The sequence below is a fragment of the Tauraco erythrolophus genome, chromosome 1, assembly GCF_009769465.1.
Source record: "Tauraco erythrolophus isolate bTauEry1 chromosome 1, bTauEry1.pri, whole genome shotgun sequence".
NCBI classification, from domain to species: domain Eukaryota; kingdom Metazoa; phylum Chordata; class Aves; order Musophagiformes; family Musophagidae; genus Tauraco; species Tauraco erythrolophus.
In genome coordinates, this window is record NC_141465.1 from 58,199,759 (window position 1) to 58,218,635 (window position 18,877).

The following is an 18,877-nucleotide window of genomic DNA, read 5'->3' on the forward strand; positions in this document are numbered from 1 at the left end:
TAAATAAAATAAATATTGATATGAGGACTCTAGTAGCTGCTGGTACAGCTTGCAGAGATGAGAGGGGCTCGCTTTGCTCTCCCTGCAAAGAGCTGCACAGGGGGCTGGCAGAGATGTAAGGCTGGAATCTAGAACAGCAGCTGCATTTTAGGGTCACGTCTTTCAAATCACCAAGAAGTCAGTGCACAGCATAAGGTGTGTGTTTGAAGCGCGGGCCTTGCGTGTACATGGAAAAAGCCCTAGAGAGAGAAATATTGGAAACAGCAGAGAGCTGCTGAACAAGCCAGTGCAAGCTCTGAGCCTTTATTCCTCAAGCTCTTTCCCCTCCCCTCCCTGATATGTTTAAATTGCTAAATTCCTTTATGCTTTTCAAAAAAAAAAAAGCTTCATTCAAATTATTTTAATTATTTAGCATCAAACAGAAGTTAAACATAGGTGTAACTTTTTGCTGTTCAGTGTTTGTTTGTTTGTTCAGAACTGTTTGTTCCTCAGTCCTGAGGAAAAGGACTTGGGAGTGCTGGTGGATGAGGAGCTCAACATGAGCCGGCAATGTGCGCTGGCAGCCCAGAAAGCCAATCGTATCCTGGGCTGTATCAAAAGGAGTGTGGCCAGCAGGTCGAGGGAAGTGATTCTGCCCCTCTACTCAACTCTCGTGAGACCCCACCTGGAATACTGTGTTCAGCTCTGGAGTCCCCAACACAGGAAGGACATGGAGCTACTGGAACGAGTCCAGAGGAGGGCCACAAAGATGATCAGAGGGCTGGAACACCTCTGCTATGAAGACAGGCTGAGAGAGTTGGGGCTGTTCAGCCTGGAGAAGAGAAGGCTCCGGGGTGATCTTATTGCAGCCTTCCAGTACCTAAAGGGGGCCTACAGGAAAGCTGGAGAGGGACATTTTACAAGGGCGTGTAGTGATAGGACAAGGGGCAATGGATTTAAACTGAAAGAGGGCAGATTTAGGTTAGATATAAGGAAAGAAATTCTTTACATAGAGGGTGGTGAGGTACTGGAACAGGTTGCCCAGAGAAGTTGTGGATGCCCTATCCCTGGAGGTGTTCAAGGCCAGGTTGGATGAGGCTTTGGGCAACCGGTTGTAGTGGAGGATTTCCCTGCCCATAGCAGGGGGATTGGAACTAGATGATCTTTAAGGTCCCTTCCAACCCTAACCATTCTATGATTCTATGATTCAGTGTGAGGTGTAATACGAGAACTGTAGATAGGTAACTGCCATCCATCAGCTTGGCAAGGTCCGTCCTTTGAAAGCTGGCTCCAGGTTTGTCAGCTGCCCTGAAAGTTGATTATCAGCTGGGTGTGACGAAAATGGGACAATAAGACCTGACATAATGAATATAGCGTCTTTTCCTCAAAAAAGAAAAAGGAATCATGCCTTGCCAGAATATTTCCCACCAAACAGGCTATTGCTGGGCCATGCGATTTGAGCTAGATGTGCTGGTCAGAGGCAACAGAAAGCAGAGGTGAAGCCTGTCTGGGCTAGCACTGATGCCTGAAAAGTGCTGGTGTTTCTGTCTGACATCCTTAGAAGGACTGACAGGGTGTGCTGTGATGTATTGGCCTGTCTGAACTGCTGGTGAGATCAGATAGTTGGGGAGTGAGGTCATAGCCTGGCCATGCAGACGGGCCAGTGTGGTCCCTGCAGCCTTTGCCTCCCTTCTGGGAAGCCCGATGGTTGGGAGGTGTTGGTCAACAAAGAAGACACATGTTTCTATATGAATTGAACTTTTCCCTTAAAGATTTGGAAAGCTATTTATAGGAGGTAATTAAATGTAGGAATAAAAATAGGGCATTTGTGTCATACTCCTGGAGCATTATCAATAATGGGACTCGTTTCGTGAGCAGTTGCGTTTCTTCAGAGGAGCGTGTGATACTCTCTAATTGAAATATTAATAGCAGATAATGACACTGTGGAATGATGGCCTCTTAGATGGAGACACACTTCGAGAGCTTTTAATCTGTGTGGTAACTCTGCATATTAAAAATCTTTGACAATTTTGATGAGAGCAATTATAGAGCATGCACAGTCTCTGCTCTTTAAAGTTAACTAATTCCCTGATCCTGTGAATCTACATTAGATTAACGGTCTATAAAACTTCATTCAAAAATAAATTTTTCACTGAGGAAAAAAAACGTCTAATTTAAAAAAAAAAATCTTTCAAAACAATTAGCTGTCTCTTTTGCAAAGCAGCTACCTTCCTTATGAAACTTTGCTGCGTATTTTATGAGGAACAAGAAGGATGAAAATCGAAAGAAAATGTGAGTATGAGATCTCTTCAGCACATGTTAAGAAAGAAGGGTCTGAAAAGAAATCAGTCTTCTGCTAGAACAGGACTGTTGTGAGGGAACTAGGAAATTATATATAGTACAGTCGAGACCTTTCTGTGCTCGCACTTTCATACTCCATTTGAAATCCCTGACCTGCTCCTGTTATCAAAGAAGAAAAAACGAATAAAATTCCATCTTTGGAAAACAAATGTTGTAGCTGTCTTGAAGACAAAACGTGTGCGTGCCCTTTGTACTTTCTTGTTCCAAGTTAGAATTGATTTTTAAGCAGTTTTGTGTACAGAAAACAGCTCCCACAAAGCTGTCGTCCATCACGAATTTGTGCTTCTGGAGGTTGGGTGGTGGCCCTGGGAGGTGGCATGTGGCAGCAGAGTGTTGAGCAGCTTGGAGCCCCAGGTAGCCTCTGTCGACACGCTCTTGTCCCACGCAAGCAAGGTGAACCTTACTTTCCTTCGGGCCACTGCTTTGGGCGCGTGCCCTGAGTGATGATCCGTGGGCAACCTTTGCTGCTGTCCAGGCTATTCACAAGGCACCAGCTAGCCGAAGCAATGAATGTATTAGCCAGGGGCTGGTTTGAGCGATGTGGAAGTAGGGCAGAGAGGGAGAGGAAGGGATGTGGAGGATATTTTCTCTCTTTTTATTAAGCCAGTAGCACCTGAGGGTTATCTCCCGTTCATGTCAGTGCTATAATGGCTTCTGATCATTAGTCGCTTCTGAAGTTTTTAATAAGATGGAAATGTACTTTTTAACATTTTGTATTTTAATTAATTGCAGGTATCTCAGGGTAGCTTTAAGTACCAATTGGTTTATGTGCTGTGCTTCCTGTTAACTAGATTTTTCCCAATAATCTCTAATCACCTTGTACCTCTGTTCCTGATTCTAATTACTGGAGCTTTGTATATGATAACAGGCACTTCAGTTCACAAGTGATTGCACAGTTTTCTGAAGTGAAGTACTCCAGAAACTTTCAATTACCTTTTAAGTTCTGTACACCAACTCGTGATTTCAGCTTACTTATTTACGTTTGATGGAAATACTGTCACGCTGAAGCCACGGGAAGCAAAGGTGACTGTTAAAGTGGCAGCAGAGCATTTTGTCGGCTGGAAAAGACAGATCTGAATGTGACCTTCAGCTGGATGCTCTTAAGTTTGATTGGGATATGGAAATTACGTACTCTGTCTCTGGGAAGAGAGGAGATGCAGTTTAAACTACTCTTATTGATCTTGCCAATTTTTTTTATTTTTTTCTCACCAGATTCTAATATAGTAAGGGAATATTTAGAGAATCAGCTTTTCCAATATATTGGTTTACCAGCTATATCTCTCTATCTGCGCTCTGAGCAAGAAGTGATGGAATGATTAATTCAGTCTTTTAATAGCATGTGATCAGAGTAAGAGGTGTTGGAATTTACAAGCAGTAGAAGTAGAAACTGTGAAGACAATATTGGGGGTTGTGATACAATATCCTGTACTGTCTAGGAATACGATAATGCTGTCAATACTGTCTCGAAATTAAAAATAAAATATTCAGTCTTTTGAAAAGTATAGATCATAATGCAAAGTATAAATTGTTTTCTGTTGGCTTTTTAATTCCTGTGGTGAGATGCTAAAAAGCAGGTAGCAGTATTTCGCTTTTGGTTTGGATTTCCTGTTTGACCATAAGTAAGGAGATCACTCTTTGCTTCAGTTTCTGCGTATGAAATTGCTGATGAATATCCAAGTTTCTGCATTTTCTGAGCTTTAGGTACTGTAAACATCCTCCAGACTTGAAGGTTTATGACAGAACCCTTCCTCCATGCAAGGCATGGGGGCTTGCCTGCTTGGGTTGACTTATATGTTATTTGGAATTATATCAAGAGTAGCAGCTGGGTGGTTGTTTTTTTTTTCTGAGGTCTCTTTGTTGTGAAAGAACCAGCCCAACATTTTCAGCCTTCTAAAATGAGGTTTCTGCATTGCAACCAGCTGTAACATCTAGTCAGTTCATAATGGAGTAACAGACACGTCACTCTTTGCTGATTCTTTTTTCCTTTAGCATTTCAAACTCACTGTCATCACCCTGGTTTTTAGGTCAATACTAAAACCTAAACACTATTTTTTCACAGTTAGATGTGAAATTTTAAAACCTTAGGAATTCTGTGCCATATTTCATGCAGATAACTGTTTGTCTATTTTTTTGAGATAGCTGGGACGTGGTCTTTCCGAGAGAAAACATTTCTTGACATTACTTACATTTAATTTTATTTTCTATTTATGGCTTCTTACAAATTGATCACTGGATTTCTGAGCATGGTATGGAGAAATATTACATTTATTGGGGACTTCTGCAGGAGGGAAAAGTGTATTTAAATGGCAAATGTTTGGTGAAACTGAAACTTTCCGCTGTGAGATTGGGAGTTACACTGGGAAGGCGTTTGTGTGCTAGCGGTATGACTGAGAGCAAGGACTTGAAATGGTTTCTTACATCCCAAGAGATGTAAACCATTCTGAGATGGAGCTCCATCTACTTGTTAGCTGTTCGTAAAAGCTTAGAGCCTGGACAATCTTTGGTTCCTGATACAGAATGAAAAAAAATTTCTAATGTCTCTAACTTTTGTGGGATGGGAAAATTCATTCTGCAGGTACTAGACTATGCAGAGCTATTTCCATTACCCCTATTTAAATCTCCTGGAATGAGCTCCTCTTTTTCATCTCTTATTTCACAACAGGAAAAAAATATAATTACAAGATGACATGACTTGAAGAGCATTGGGAAGTTTTACATAAAATGACATTGCCTGAGGTATTGCGCAGTTACATTTGCCCAGAGGGAGGGAGTATGTGAGTAAGTATCAGTAAATCTGTGCAAAAGATAACCGGATCCTTTTTCTTGATTTAAAGATACACCTGTACATAACTTCCCTATCCTTAGTGTGACTAGAGTGAAAGAGAAGAAAGCCTAAGAGTTAAGATTTAATAGGTAAATATATAAAAGGAATGAAAGATAAGCAGGGCAGCGAATACATGGCAAATGGAAATATGTCCTCTTCTATTCTTGTGATAGTATTTTCCCATGTAAGAAATGATGTGAGTAAATGGATCCTTTAAATACATGCATATGTAGGGATGGGTACTTTCTTCTCAGAGCTAGCATTGAGTTTCTTCCCCTAGTATTTTTAACAAATCCATTAGTCTTTCACATGCACGGTGTGGCTGTCCAGTATACTGTAAGGAATTGTTGGGATTTCATCACATTATTGCAACAAGCGTCCTGCCCTTATTTCACAAAACTCCGCTTTGGATTTTTTTTTAAAAGTGCCTTTTATGAGCGAAGCTGGGGCTGCTCACCTGTCGATCGCCTCGGCTGAGCCGAATTAGTGCTGTGCCCTCAGCCGCCACTTCTCCCAGAGCAGATGGTGTCCCGCGCGCCTCTCGTATCCAGCTGTGTGGCAGCAAAGCCCTCCCGTCCCAGACGAGGTGGCCTTTCGTGGCCTCACCCAAGTCCCTAGCTGGCATCTGTCCGCAAGACAAAATGACTGCGTAGCAGAGCAAAATGTGCCGTGCGTGGTGTAACGCCAGTGGGTAGTCCGGTGCCAAATACCCTTGCACAAGTTTGTCAATATGTACTATCAGCCTTTATCTGAAATGTCCTTGTTCCTTGAGACTAGAGTTTCTCTGGCAAAAAACTGGCTCAAGCCAGGAATAGCAAGGATGTTTTAAGATATGGACTAGTGTGCGATGGCAGAAGTTGCTCGATGCCTGTTTGGAACTTGCAGAGTCATAATTTCACTAATACAATTTGTATGTGTAGATCTAAGGCAACTTTTCCATCTCTCCTTCTTTCTTTTTCTTTCTTTTTCTTTCTTTCTTTCTTTCTTTCTTTCTTTCTTTCTTTCTTTCTTTCTTTCTTTCTTTCTTTCTTTCTTTCTTTCTTTCTTTCTTTCTTTCTTTCTTTCTTTCTTTCTTTCTTTTCTTTCTTTCTTTCTTTCTTTCTTTCTTTCTTTCTTTCTTCTTTTCTTTCTTTTTTTCTTTTCTTTCTTTTCTTTCTTTTCTTTCTTTTCTTTCTTTTCTTTCTTTTCTTTCTTTCTCTCACTCCCCTCCTTCTCCATCCCCTCCCAGGGATCAAATGCTCTCCTATTCCTACATATTCGGTTTGGAACTTGACTCCCAGAGCGGATTGTGGGCAAACCTGGATTCCTGATGAATTTTTAGCAGATTTTAATAGCGCACTGTGGTATTTCCCAACTGTCTGATTTGTATAATAGTGTGTTCAATCTATCTATTTGGCACTCGTAAAAATTAGATTCAAATCTCTTATCTTTAGATGAGTTTTGGCTAAAGGAACAAAGTGCCTGAGAATGGCAAACGTGGCCAGAAGTGAGATTTAGGACTCGGGAACTGTACCCTCCCTTCTACTTTTGCTTTCTCTTACCTTAGGGCAGCTCCATATTTGTTGGGATCAAATTTCCTAATATCTCTCTGTCAAAATCAGCCTGAACTTGTAATGTAAAAAGCTCAGATATCTGCTTCATCAAGCCGTTTTTCAATGCAGCCTTGTTTCCCATTGTCTTAGAGAAAGCCAACTCAGAAATGGCAAGAAAACTTCCCAGATTAACCATCGTCTTTAGTTTTCTCCATTCTCAGCCTCTTCCTTCTTGGAGGGGCAACATTCAGCTTTTTTTGGTGCGGTCAATGAGCCTGATGCAGAAGGTCTGCATAAGGTTTATTGCAGGAAGAGGTTCTTCACAGTCAGAGTGAAGACAGCATAAATCAGTTCGTAAAATTACCATCTGCATTGTTTTTGAAAACTGCAATTATCTTTTTCTTTGTGCAGCCCTTCTGCTAAGCCTAGCAACATCACAAAGTCCAGGATCAACATTACTGAGGATCCTATTTGACAAATAAACCAAAAGCATGCAGGCTCCAGTCGAAAGATGTGTGAAAATGCAGCTTCCCTTGGCTCTCGTAACCAGGCAAGCATTCTTAACTTGCAGACACTCCAGTCATAATCTGTGGAAAACTGGGCACTGAAAATACATGTGCAAGTGCAGTGGGAATATTTTTTGGATGACTTTGGCAATAGCCATAGCTCACTTTTCTACCAGTCTGTGGTTACAGTGCCTTGACTTACATCATCTTCCCCCACCAAGCCACTATTGATTTGCATCCGTAAGTAGCAGGAGGCCAAGCTGTCTGTGCAGGTCTCCTCGCTGGACCTTTTTTTGCCTTATGAACAGTACCACCATGCAGGGCTTTATAATTCAGGTGTATTAAATTGCTCAAGAGATGTGTCTCTTTCAGCTAAATACTTGGAAGTAGGGAGGAAGGTGAAGAGAGGGGAAGGGGAGTTGATGCACTCGAAAATGACCTCTTCTTGACTAAAAAAACTTTCCTGTGTCTTTGAGAGTCTTAACACTCCCTTCTTCTTCCCCTTCCACACCCTGCCTTCCACACATACTTCTCCCTTTATCTGCATTTATCCTGTCTTTCCAAGAATCACTAGAAGAAATGCAGATAGATATATCACACAAATGAAAGTTATAGTGCAGCTTTCCGCCCCCCTGCCCATTGTTGCTAGAGAGATCTCTTACCACAGGACTTGGATTTTTGAGTGCCAAGAACTGTTGCTCTGAAAAGCTGCCTTATTTAGGGTATTGTTATTTTTCTTCAGAAAAAAAAATATTTTTTTGGTACTGTAATGCTGGCATCATAACTTTCTTCTTACTGCTGCGCCAGTTTATCTTGCATCTTGTCTAATACGTGGATTTCTTTTACTATAGTTAGGTCTTGCTGTGGATACTGGTGTTCCAGCCTTATGATATTGAACTCTAATAATACTTGTTGCTATCTAATACCTCCCAAGTCTCCCTGATGTATTCATGAGATGAAAAGTAAGAGGGAGGAGGAGCTATTCTGCTTATTAATTTTTCATAGTACATCTTTCCCATGTGTTAAATGAGCTATCTGGGGACGAGTCCTGGAATCGATTTAGGGAACTTGTATCTCTGGCTTCTCTGAAGGTCTTGTCATCTTTCCCACAAATGTTATTACTTCAATCCTATAAGCAAACTGGCATGCTTGTCAAAAAGCTAAAAAAAATGTTATAAATTTACAGCAGATTAATTTTGGGTTTTTTTTTTTTTTAGTTGTTTTCATTGACAATTTAAAAAAAAAAAAATCATTAGTCTGGCTCAGCAGATGTTTGCTGCTAACTCTGAAGAGCTATCACTTGTTCCTGTGTTGACGAGGTTGGGAAGGGACGAGGATACACATTAGCTCCTTAGCGGGGTGAGCACGCTGCATTTCTAGCTGGCATAGCTGCCGACTTCCCTCCTTTTGCTACACTTTGGCCGTTTGTCTGGGTTTGCTGGATATCTGATGCCTTGGCTTGAGTTACAGCATTGGTTGGGTTCCCAGGTGTCCAGGCAGCCCAGGCAAGTGGCTGTCACTGGTCCAGTGGCCGCCCACACTGCGTGTGTGTGGCAACTCAGCTGTGTCATGGAAATGCCTGCTTCACAGGGCATGGGCTGCATGTGTGTTCCTGTATTGGATGTCCCAGTCTGAAATATAGAGGATGGAGGTTCTATGAATTTCCAGCATTGGTAAGTGCGAGTTATCGTTTGTTGGTTCATTGGCATGCAGCGTTTTGGGATCTGTGTGTGCCTTGTGCAATGGTTAAACAAGAAACTTGGTCTTACGGATGCCAGAGGTTTTGCTGTGGTTCTGTGAACGGTTGTTAACCATCCGTTTTCCCTATTGGTGGCTGCATGGGAGGCTTCTTAAATTAGGTCTTCCCCTGGCTGCTGAAATTCTTACAGCCATCTGGCTGCTGCTGTTCCATTAATAGCACCTTGAGATACTATGCATTTGTAGGGTAAGGGACAAATTTCCATGGTTTGGTTTCTCCTGCTGTTCTGGTTCTTCAACACCTTTCCCTTCCCATGAGTAACTCCAGGGCCAGCCTGTCTCCGGTAGCTCTGTTTCCTCGTGATTCCCGACTTTTGCTTCTTCTGCAGAAGTAAAGTAAGCCAAAAGCTAGGAGGCTTGTCATCTAGCTGGTGCAAAATTCCAGTTGTGCTTGGAAACAGATGCTCTCCCTGGGCAAACAAATCACCCTTACACCATACATCCCTTGATTTGAGGTACATTGAAGCCATTGGTCACGTGCCAGTGGATCTGCATGTGCGCGTGATAGTCGTTCATCATCAGAAGGTCTGTTGGCCTCAACTGCTGAAACCAGCAGGATACCTTTTCACAGAAGGACTAGTCAGGCTGGTTGCCACCTACCTGGTTTCCAAGCTTAAAAGCCTCCAATCTTGATTGCATATTGATATTTCTTAGGAAAGTGATAGGCAGCAGCAGAGGCAGAAAAGATTTTCGTGTGCAAATTTGGGAAGACCATTTGCATTTGAAAGATCATCTGCACAGGCTTAGGACAGGCAACTTTTCTGCCGCTGAAAGCTGGTGTCATACAAGGAAAAAACAATTTAAAAAAAATTATCTGGTTTATTCCTCAGAACTTGAGTACCTGAAATTGTCTTCTGTTAGGATAGTCCTGAAATGAGTTTTTGAGTCTGGATCCCATTTATTCAGTTTCTACCAAAACAGATGTTTACAGAGATGTTACTGTTAAGGCTCACACAAAAGGCTACTGCTGAAAGCTGTGTGGATTCCCCAGCGGTCTACTGATTGCCTCTCAGAGTAGCAAATTAATTATTTTTCTACATCTGCTTTGAAAGGGATCTTAATGGCTATAATCTCAGGACTGCCACAGTGTAAATCAGGGAAGAAGAGTCAGCGTATTTTGGGATAGGAGAAACTACTCAATAATTCGGTGGTAGGCTGAGCTGTATGAATTCTTTAGCCAACTAAAAAAACTCTATTGTGCCTTGTCCTGTGGCGTTAGATGAGGACTAACGATTGCCCTCTTTTTCTCACTTGCTGTTGCTACACAGGAACAGCTGCAAATTTGGCTCTTGTTATTCTGTCATCAACCTAAATATTCATTGTGGCTTCCTTTCTTTTTTCCTTTTTTTTTTTCCCCATCTGTGGCTCTGCCTGTTACCTCAGGCATAATATTTGCATGTAAATTATTCAGTTATAGGAGGAAGGAAATAAAATAACTGTTAGGCTTTGTCTGCAGGGGTCTCCAGCAGAAATGCTACCAATGTCCGTCCCTGCGCTGAGTGCCTGGTTCAGGAGGTGCAGGCAGGTCCTAGCGTGGTGCCTCTTGAGTGGCCCCTCTGACCAGCTCTTGTGATGCTTTCAGTGGTGCTCGTCTTTCATGCCTGATAAGGACTGGAGACTGATTCAGACAATCTAAATTCTGCCTTTGGCCTTCAACGTCTTAAAAAGAGGATTTAATGAAGAGATTAGTATAAAGATGTTATATTTTAATGTCCACATGAATCATAATGTTCCACAGTTCAGATGCTGGATTAATAGGGTAGGAGATGGAACTTTGTAAAAATTTGATGCAATTTGCTTCTAATAAACTTTTAATACTTTTTTTCTTTGGTGTTTTTTTTTTTTTTTTTAGCTTCAAGCAGGCTGTGTTGTAAAGATTACAGAATACCAAAGCAAGCAGCTCCTAAGGGGAATTCTTCTGAGATTTGCATTGTCTGTGTTCACATAGTACATTTCTGCAAAGAAGAAAGTTTAATGTCTCTGTTTTGATTTGGCTACTTCAGTTACCTCCATCCCTATCCCAGAGCTGAGCTTTTGCTGGCAGGAACTGGTCATTGATATGGAAGTGATCACTGATATGGGTCTGCAGTCTGTTTTATTTCTCTATGGTCTTGGCAGTTGCAGAGGCATCTTGACAGCCCTCTTTAAAAGTCCCTTGAAAATTAGTATTTTTAAAAATGACAGAATTGCCTTTGATTCTTCATAGTATTGACTGTATGTGAGGATGTCACTGTACATGGAAGTTATTTCAGATTACGGAGAGGTATATTTAAAAGGATAATAATTATTTTAAAATAGCTTCCTGTCTGGACATATTTATTGCAGAATACATCTGCCTTATTTTTCTACTTTAGCTTAATCCACTTGCAAAGTAGACAGGCTTATTTCTTCCAAATAGGTTAGGATGCAGGCAGAACCTGCAGCCTTGGAGAAGCCTCTCTCAGACTTTGGTGCGATAAAGCAGCACCTAGGGACCACAGGCTGGTTTCTTCCAACACAAAGGGAAATTAACAGCTAGTGCTTGGTCAGGGGATTTCATTAGCACCAGGGCTGTACCGTTCTCATGTCCCACGGTGAGATCACTGGCATTACGCCTCGTAATTGAGATCAGTATCTACCTACTTAGTAGGAGCAGAGGCAGAGAACGAGCTAGGGTGTGTTAAACGAGGTGCAAGAAGTGCCAGAGGGAATCCCCCCAGCATGGCAAAGCCGGTGGGTCTCCACTGCCTCCTGCCCGTGGGGCTCCCAGCCTTCCACCACGCTCGGCTCAACCTCTCACACAAAATAAACCAGTATCTGCAGGAAAACCAGGCTCAGCCCAGGTCTGCTTTGAAAGTCTGATGTTGGGTTTCATCACGGAAGAGGTGTTTTCACACTGAAATATGGGTGTTTGCAAACTCTCCCTAACAGTGGGCTTCTAGTGGGAACAGGGCACCAATAAACTGCCCTTCACTGTAGTTGCCACTGGCTTACACACACAACCTAGATTTGATCTTGGGCACTTTTTGTTGATGTAAGAACTAGCAGTGTCTTGTTTTCATGGAGATTCATTTTACATTAAGGTATCTGTCTTAATGGAAAAGGTACACCTTTTCTGCAGATTAAAGTTAATTTAGAATTAATAAAAATCAAAATAAAGAATTAATTGAGGGGTTTATTTTGTTGTGGGGGTTTTGTTTGTTTGTTTTTGTCTTCCCCCCTCAAAGATGTGTTTCCCATTTTGGCTGAGGTGAGCCGATGTACTGAGATGTGACATGCAGCATTGTGCCTGTTCAAAACCATGCTCCGTGGAAGCTGTGTATTGTACCTGTTGTAAATAAAATGGATACTTGCCATTTATCCATGTGTCTGCAGCCCTCATTTCTCCCTCCCTGGACACTTTCTTGTGTCCTTGAAGCTAGCTGCTGCAAACAGTCTGGTTTTAAAGCTCTCTGTAATGTAAGATCTCACTGAATGCACCTCTACAGTGGACTCTGTCCATCTGTCATGCTCTTTATTGCAGGTTGGTAATGTACCTGATTTGAGTGGCCATTGGGACAAAAAATTGTGCTTTTCTTTGCAACCCTCATGGACAGGATAGGACCGAACATTTTCTTTCATTATCCTCTGCTAAGCACCATTTCATCACAGTGATACCTGTTATCACTTTGCTCTTCTGACTTCCCATTTTTCCTTTATGTTTCTGCCCCTTCTCCAGTCCTGATTTCTCTTTCTCCTTTTCTTTCATTCATTTTCTTCTAAGTGAATTAAGTTTGCGCTAAAATGTCACTTCTTATTCGATAGGTATATACAGTGGTGCAGTAATGGAAATGAGTGACAACACCTGTATGCAACACGTGAAATTCAAATGTCAGGTTAGCAATGTGGTGAGAGGGGAGGAGACATGGGGAGGCAGAAGAGGAGGAGAAGGTACTCAGGTCCAAAGGAAAGCAATTTCTCTTGAAGAAATTTTTGTTGATTTTGGAGTATGGTTTTTCACCTATAGAGAAATAAACAAAAATGGAAATGACTGAATTTTTCTTTTTTCTTTGGATTCTGTACCCAAATGCACAGGTGAAACAGGATGAAAGATAAACAGGGAGGGAGAGCTGTGGGGAGGAAGCAAACCTCGCATTGGTGGAACTCGCTCTATCACTTTTCAGCAGAATTTTCAATGTAGTTTATGATTGGATTAACTAAACTTTAAAAGAAAATTACTGAATGGGCTTCAGCTCACGTTTTGCCTTCTAGATACCCTTTTCTTTGCAAGTACACATGCCGTTGCCACACGCAAAATTCACATATGTAACTATCATGGCCAGAAGTGGCCTTTTCTGCTTTAACACCAAGGCAATGCTAGTGCTCCCTGTATGGATTTAAAGTTGTTCGGTCTCTCGGGAGGGACCTCGGAATGGCTCTTGCAGCATGGACTCCACTGAACGAAAGGATATTTGCTTTGCAAGAGTTTATTTTTCGGAATCTTGAACTTTTTGAGCTAACAAAAGCTCAAAAAGCCATTTGTTTCAGATTGGTCTACCATCTTGCAAAGGGTATTACCCTGTTCCTCGTTAAGAGACCTGTCTCCTCTCAGCATGCCTTTGGTATAAGGCAATGTGTGCGTGTTTTCATGTGGCCTAAAATGTCAGACAGTGGGCACATACTGGTCCCCCTTTTTATGGGCACAAATCATTCAGGCAGTGATTTTTCACTCCATGGCTGAAAGGACTTGAGATTATATGTCCTTGCCAAATTTCAAGCATATCCAGTCACGCTGAGGCACAAGGGCTGTTCACATAGAGGTGACAATGACTTGTTTCACACTAAGAACATTTATTTTTCTTCCTCTAAAATATTTATTTCCTGTCTGCATTTTCGAAAACTAAAAAATTTTTTTTTTCTTTTTTTTTTTTTCTGCTTCACTGACAGAGAACAAACCAAACATAATCAAAAAAGGCCAAGTCTGGTAAAGTAATAAGCAATTAAAAAGTGCCACCCAGAGTGGACAATTTACCCGTGTATTTAGTGTCAGGTCTAGCTTTAATTTCTAGGCTTAACTATTAAAGAAAGTGTGGGCATTTTACTTAAGAGTTTGTTACGAGAAATATTTTTGGTGGAAATTGCAGTACTTAAAACTAAATTGGCACCCTTTAGGCAGGCTCTCGGTGAAGTTTTATTTAGTTCAAGTCGTATATTTTAGGACACCTATATGCATGGATATCACTGTAATAGTAATTAACTTTCGAACACTTCCGAACAATTCTCACTCTGCATGGATGAGAAGAATCACATTGTTACCTGAAGAGAACCGAAGTTCATGTTGAATTGTGCTGGAAAGAACCATGTGTTTCAGAAAAGGTGAAACCTGAATCCTTTTGAAGTTGCTGGGAAAAAGCAGCTTGTATCAGCACTAGTTCTGTGCTTCATAACCATGTAAAATATAAGCTTGTGTCGTACAACAAAGCAATCCTCTGAAAAGCTAGGAATCAGAATAGAAAGTCTTTAGATAGATGAAGGTCGGCATCTTTTTAACATTTGTTATCTGTAACGCTGCCTACGGACACGGCACTGTGGCGAAGTGAAATATTCAGCGCCGTCTTCCCTGGACAAATACGTAGCAGCTTCTTTTGAAAAGCAAACAGAAATTTACCTCGGTCACCTGAAGGCCGCCCGGTGCTTCGCACGAAAGCTTTGCCGCCTCATCAAAAACCCGTGTTTGGCGTTGGACCTAACGCATGCCTCCCCCGCGCAGTTCTTCCTCCCCTGTGGCGGGAGCGCTCCCCCCATCCCGGAGGAGTGGGGGCGGGGGGGTGGCGGCCGCAGGAGGCATGGCCATAGGATTAAGCAGCCCCCAGCAGAGGGGATTCGGGAAGTGTGCCCACCGCTGAGCCGTGCGTGGCCCTGGCTTAAGGAGTGATGCTTGGGGCGGAGGCTGCGGGTGGTGGGGACGGCGGCTTCTGTGGGAGAGGCTGGGGTGGGTGGGAAAAGCGGGTAGGGGTTTTTATGCAGAACGTTTCCCCCTCCTTCCTTTGGGGCCCAGGACTTTGTGGTTGTCAACAGGCAGAGCGCTCAGTGCTGCAGGTAAGTCAGGCCAGCCGGCTCCTGCCCTTCGGATGTGTCCTCTTTGACGGAGCTCTTTGCCATTTCCCCCGTGTTACTGGTAGAGGTCTGTCCTTCGTCCTTCAGAAAGTTTGCAGGACATCACGCTGCTGACTTTTTACAAGGGCACAAAGTGATAGGACAAGGGGCAATGGCTTGAAACTGAAAGAGGGGAGATTTAGATGAGATATGAGGAGGAAATTCTTCACTCTGAGGGTGGTGCATTGGAACAGGGTGCCCAGAGAAGCTGTGGCTGCTCCATCACTGGAAGTGTTCAAGGCCAGGCTGGATGAGGCTTTGAGTGACGTGATCTAGTGGAAGGTGTCCCTGCCCATGGCATGGGGGTTGGAACTAGATGATGTTTATGGTCCCTTCCAACCCAAACTGTTCTATGAATCTGTGATTGATTTTTTTTTCCCCTGTACACCTGGAGTAAACCAGCCCTGAGCTGACTTTTAACAGCTGTCACTTTGCTCTGTAACAAAGTTAAGGTGAAAATTTTAATGAGTGGATTACTACAGGATTACAAAGTGCGTGCAAATAGACATGAGAAGCTTTCTGAACTGGGTGTTTGTCTTTCATGTCGTCAACTTCAGTCTAGTGCAGTAAATAACGGCAGATGCTCTATAGTTTTTATTTCCATACAGAGTTTGCTTCTGAGATTGTTTACTGGTCTGGCTTAAGTAGGCTGTTAAGAGTACACCTCTTCAAAAAACACCTTAACTTCTTAATCGTGTTACTATTGTGAACTAACCTTGCATTATTTCTTTTTCTTCATATAGTTTTCCCTACACAAAATGGAAAGGTTGCTATAGTGACTGGAGGTGCTAAAGGAATTGGTTACCAAACTGTGAAGCATTTGGCAAGACTTGGCATGCATGTTATAATAGGTAATGTAATAATTTTCTTAATATATTTTTTGTTTCAGGAAGTATTTTTTTTCTTTTAAGGAGTATTTTCTTTCCAGTACGAGAAAATATATGGCAGGGGAAGGAAGGGGAGGGGAGAAGCCAGGATTTTGCTAGTATTTAGCATTTAGTATGCTAGTATTTAGTATAAATACTATATATATATATAAAAAAGATTTATTTAATATGCTTATAAATATTTAGAAAATATTATAAAACTTTAAAATTAATTAAAATATTATAAATATTTAGTATGAATAAAGATTTGATTTGTGTTGTGCTTTGCAAGATTTTAATGAAAAGTAGCTGAGATATTTTGTTTATGCAAAACTTGGAAGACCTGGACTACTTTATGTAAGAAGTAAACAATAAGCAATGAGCAATAATAACAATAATAACAATTACAAAAATACTTTATTATATTGGTACTGAGGATGAGCTATGCTTCAACTTTAAGGTGCACATGTTCATTAAGGGGAAAACTAATTCCTTGAAGGAATATTCCAGTGTGTAGTGGGGGGATGATGCACATTTGAAGGGCAGAAGAAGCCCTTATAATTGCAGCCATGTAAAAATTGCACATTTACTTCTTAGTTTGTCACTGTAGGTGGCCTTTGTAAACAAGACAAGAAAATAAATACCATGAGAGTTTCATTCGTATCAGTCTGAGACAGGCTGGACAACTCACGTTCTGGAGATGCCTATTTCTCTCCACTGATAATAAAGAGTTTATAAGGTGACTATGTTAGATTGAGATGTCTTTTAGACATCTGAATTTAGAAGAGGTGAATTTCTGTAGGAACTCAAAAAATGTCCAGAGTGCAGAATTTCTTCTCTCTACTACAGACAAAGGAGTGAGACAAATTAGTGAGACTTTTTTCCTATTTCCTAAAGCTTTCTGTACTACATATATATACACTAATTTCTCTATTAAATCAGTATGTATCATTGTGAATACTTATGTTTAAGATGCTGCATTTTGCTCCTTTCATCTTTCTTTCACTAGATTTTTACCTAAAACACTGTAACTTTTACATCATAAGGTCACTGAAGGTTGATATTTCATAATACAGTAGCAAGCTGGTGATGCCATTTTATTTAGCTTTTATACAGAATGTGCTCTCTCTAAGGTTTCATTTACATAACTTTAAAAAAAAAAAACAAACAGTGCACTAAACAATAAACAATAGCATAGTAGCCATGTATTTTTGATCTAGTGCAGTCAGTAACACTAATAGAGTTGCCCTACAATCATACAGGTGTAACACGGAACACCACTTATTCATACATGTTTTAATAGATGTGTCAAAACCAAGCATCTGCAAAATGCAAGCAGATGCTAGAAGTAGCTAATATAGCTCATGATGTCAGCATTAATATTTCACTAAAGAAGTCACTTTTCATGTTTAAGGTGGGCTGCAAAAATGCACTCAGTGGGAAAACAAAAAGGCCAATTTTCTTCTCTTTGCATACGGTCATGGAAGCATAGAAAATTCCTCCTTTTTTTGAAGACTTACTTTACAGATTTAATATTCAGGATATTTCATTTAAAAAAAAATCAATATGAGATTTAATTATGAAATCTTTGAATAAGCTGATTTTTTTCAAGTTACAATCAGCCCCTCATAGATGTCATTCACTCATACTCACACTTGTACTCTTAGAAGCATCAAAATGGGTGTGGCTTGTGGTCCAGTGAGCATCACGAGTGTGCAATGTGGGAAAAGCTATGCCAGCTTCTGAGTCCTTATCCTGTCTGAGTGGTTCTTCTTTATCGGAAATGACGAGCTAGTTTGTGGACAGATCTTTTAGGAGTCATCAGCTTTTAGTACATTTTTCCTTGTCTGGAGTATATAGACTATGTCTATAGCCTGTTTTCTGGGTGGGCTAACAGGAGAAGTAGTGGTATGGGTGATAGCCCCCAACATGGACATTGTCCTCCTGGTGGCAGAGGGCATGGTTATCTGCTGGCAAGTCCTCTGTGCTGTTGCCTTGACTTAACCAACACACGAACGGTGTCCTGGAAACATATCCTTTATCTTCAGTAAGGGGCATTCTTTTAACGCTTTGCTCTGCTCTTTCTTCTAGTGCTTACAGACACACACATTTCCATTCACTCTTCAATTGCACCACCCTTAATATTTGCATTACGAATCTCTACAAATGTAAATTAATGAAATTAATTATAGGAAGCATTCGATGAGTAAGATTTTCAAATGATTGAATTCTTTCAGGCAAACTCTGACCTAAACACTGAGACCGGTGAGTCACAGCCATCTTCTTTGCCTGTAAAATTCTTCAGAGCCAAGAAGCCCTGTCAGTAGAATGGATAGTCTCAGGCTTTGTTCCAGCTGCAAGATTAAAACAGTCTCAAAAGCACATTAAATGCAATGACCTTCCATCCTTGCTGCTAACTGTTGGCCCCAAGCGTCCAGAGTACGCTTAAAATACCTGCTGGCACATTGGCGTGCGTTAGCACATTCAGCTTCAGGCTGCGCAAGCAAAGGTTTAAGCCTCAAATAAGACAGCAACTGTGCTCAAGCTTTTTACTCTAGAAATGTTTTCATCCTGTGTTTGTTTGTAGACGTGAACTTATATGAAAAAAAGTGTGAAGGTTAAGTGAATTTGGGCTTGCAAGGGAGGCTCGTGTAGCTCACAGTCAATCTTGCCCATTCGCTGAATGCTTCTTTCCCATTACAAGGACTAAGTCATGAGAATATTTAGGAATAAAGAGTGATACCCCTGCAGTGGGCAAGTGAGTCAAACCTGAATGTCTGATGTGAAGGTGTTTCACCATTTGTGATGGATGTGATTTTGACTCCATTTGACATTTTAGAGGAGTAAATATTTGAAGTAACTTAAATCTACCAATGGAATGAGGAAGACAAATGAGCAGAAAGCATGTTACCTTGTGGAACATGAATAGGCCCCGTA

The 18,877-nt window shown here is 41.3% G+C and overlaps 1 protein-coding gene across 1 annotated transcript in view; it reads left to right on the forward strand.

Moving 5' to 3' along the window:
* The window catches only part of DHRSX (dehydrogenase/reductase X-linked), a 180,962-nt gene that overhangs the window by 22,838 nt on the left and 139,247 nt on the right, over positions 1 to 18,877 (forward strand). Inside the window, exon 2 of the mRNA XM_086609650.1 lies at positions 15,818 to 15,925. Coding sequence (XP_086465776.1) covers positions 15,818 to 15,925 — 108 coding nt within the window. The remainder of the gene's footprint in view (positions 1 to 15,817; positions 15,926 to 18,877) is intronic.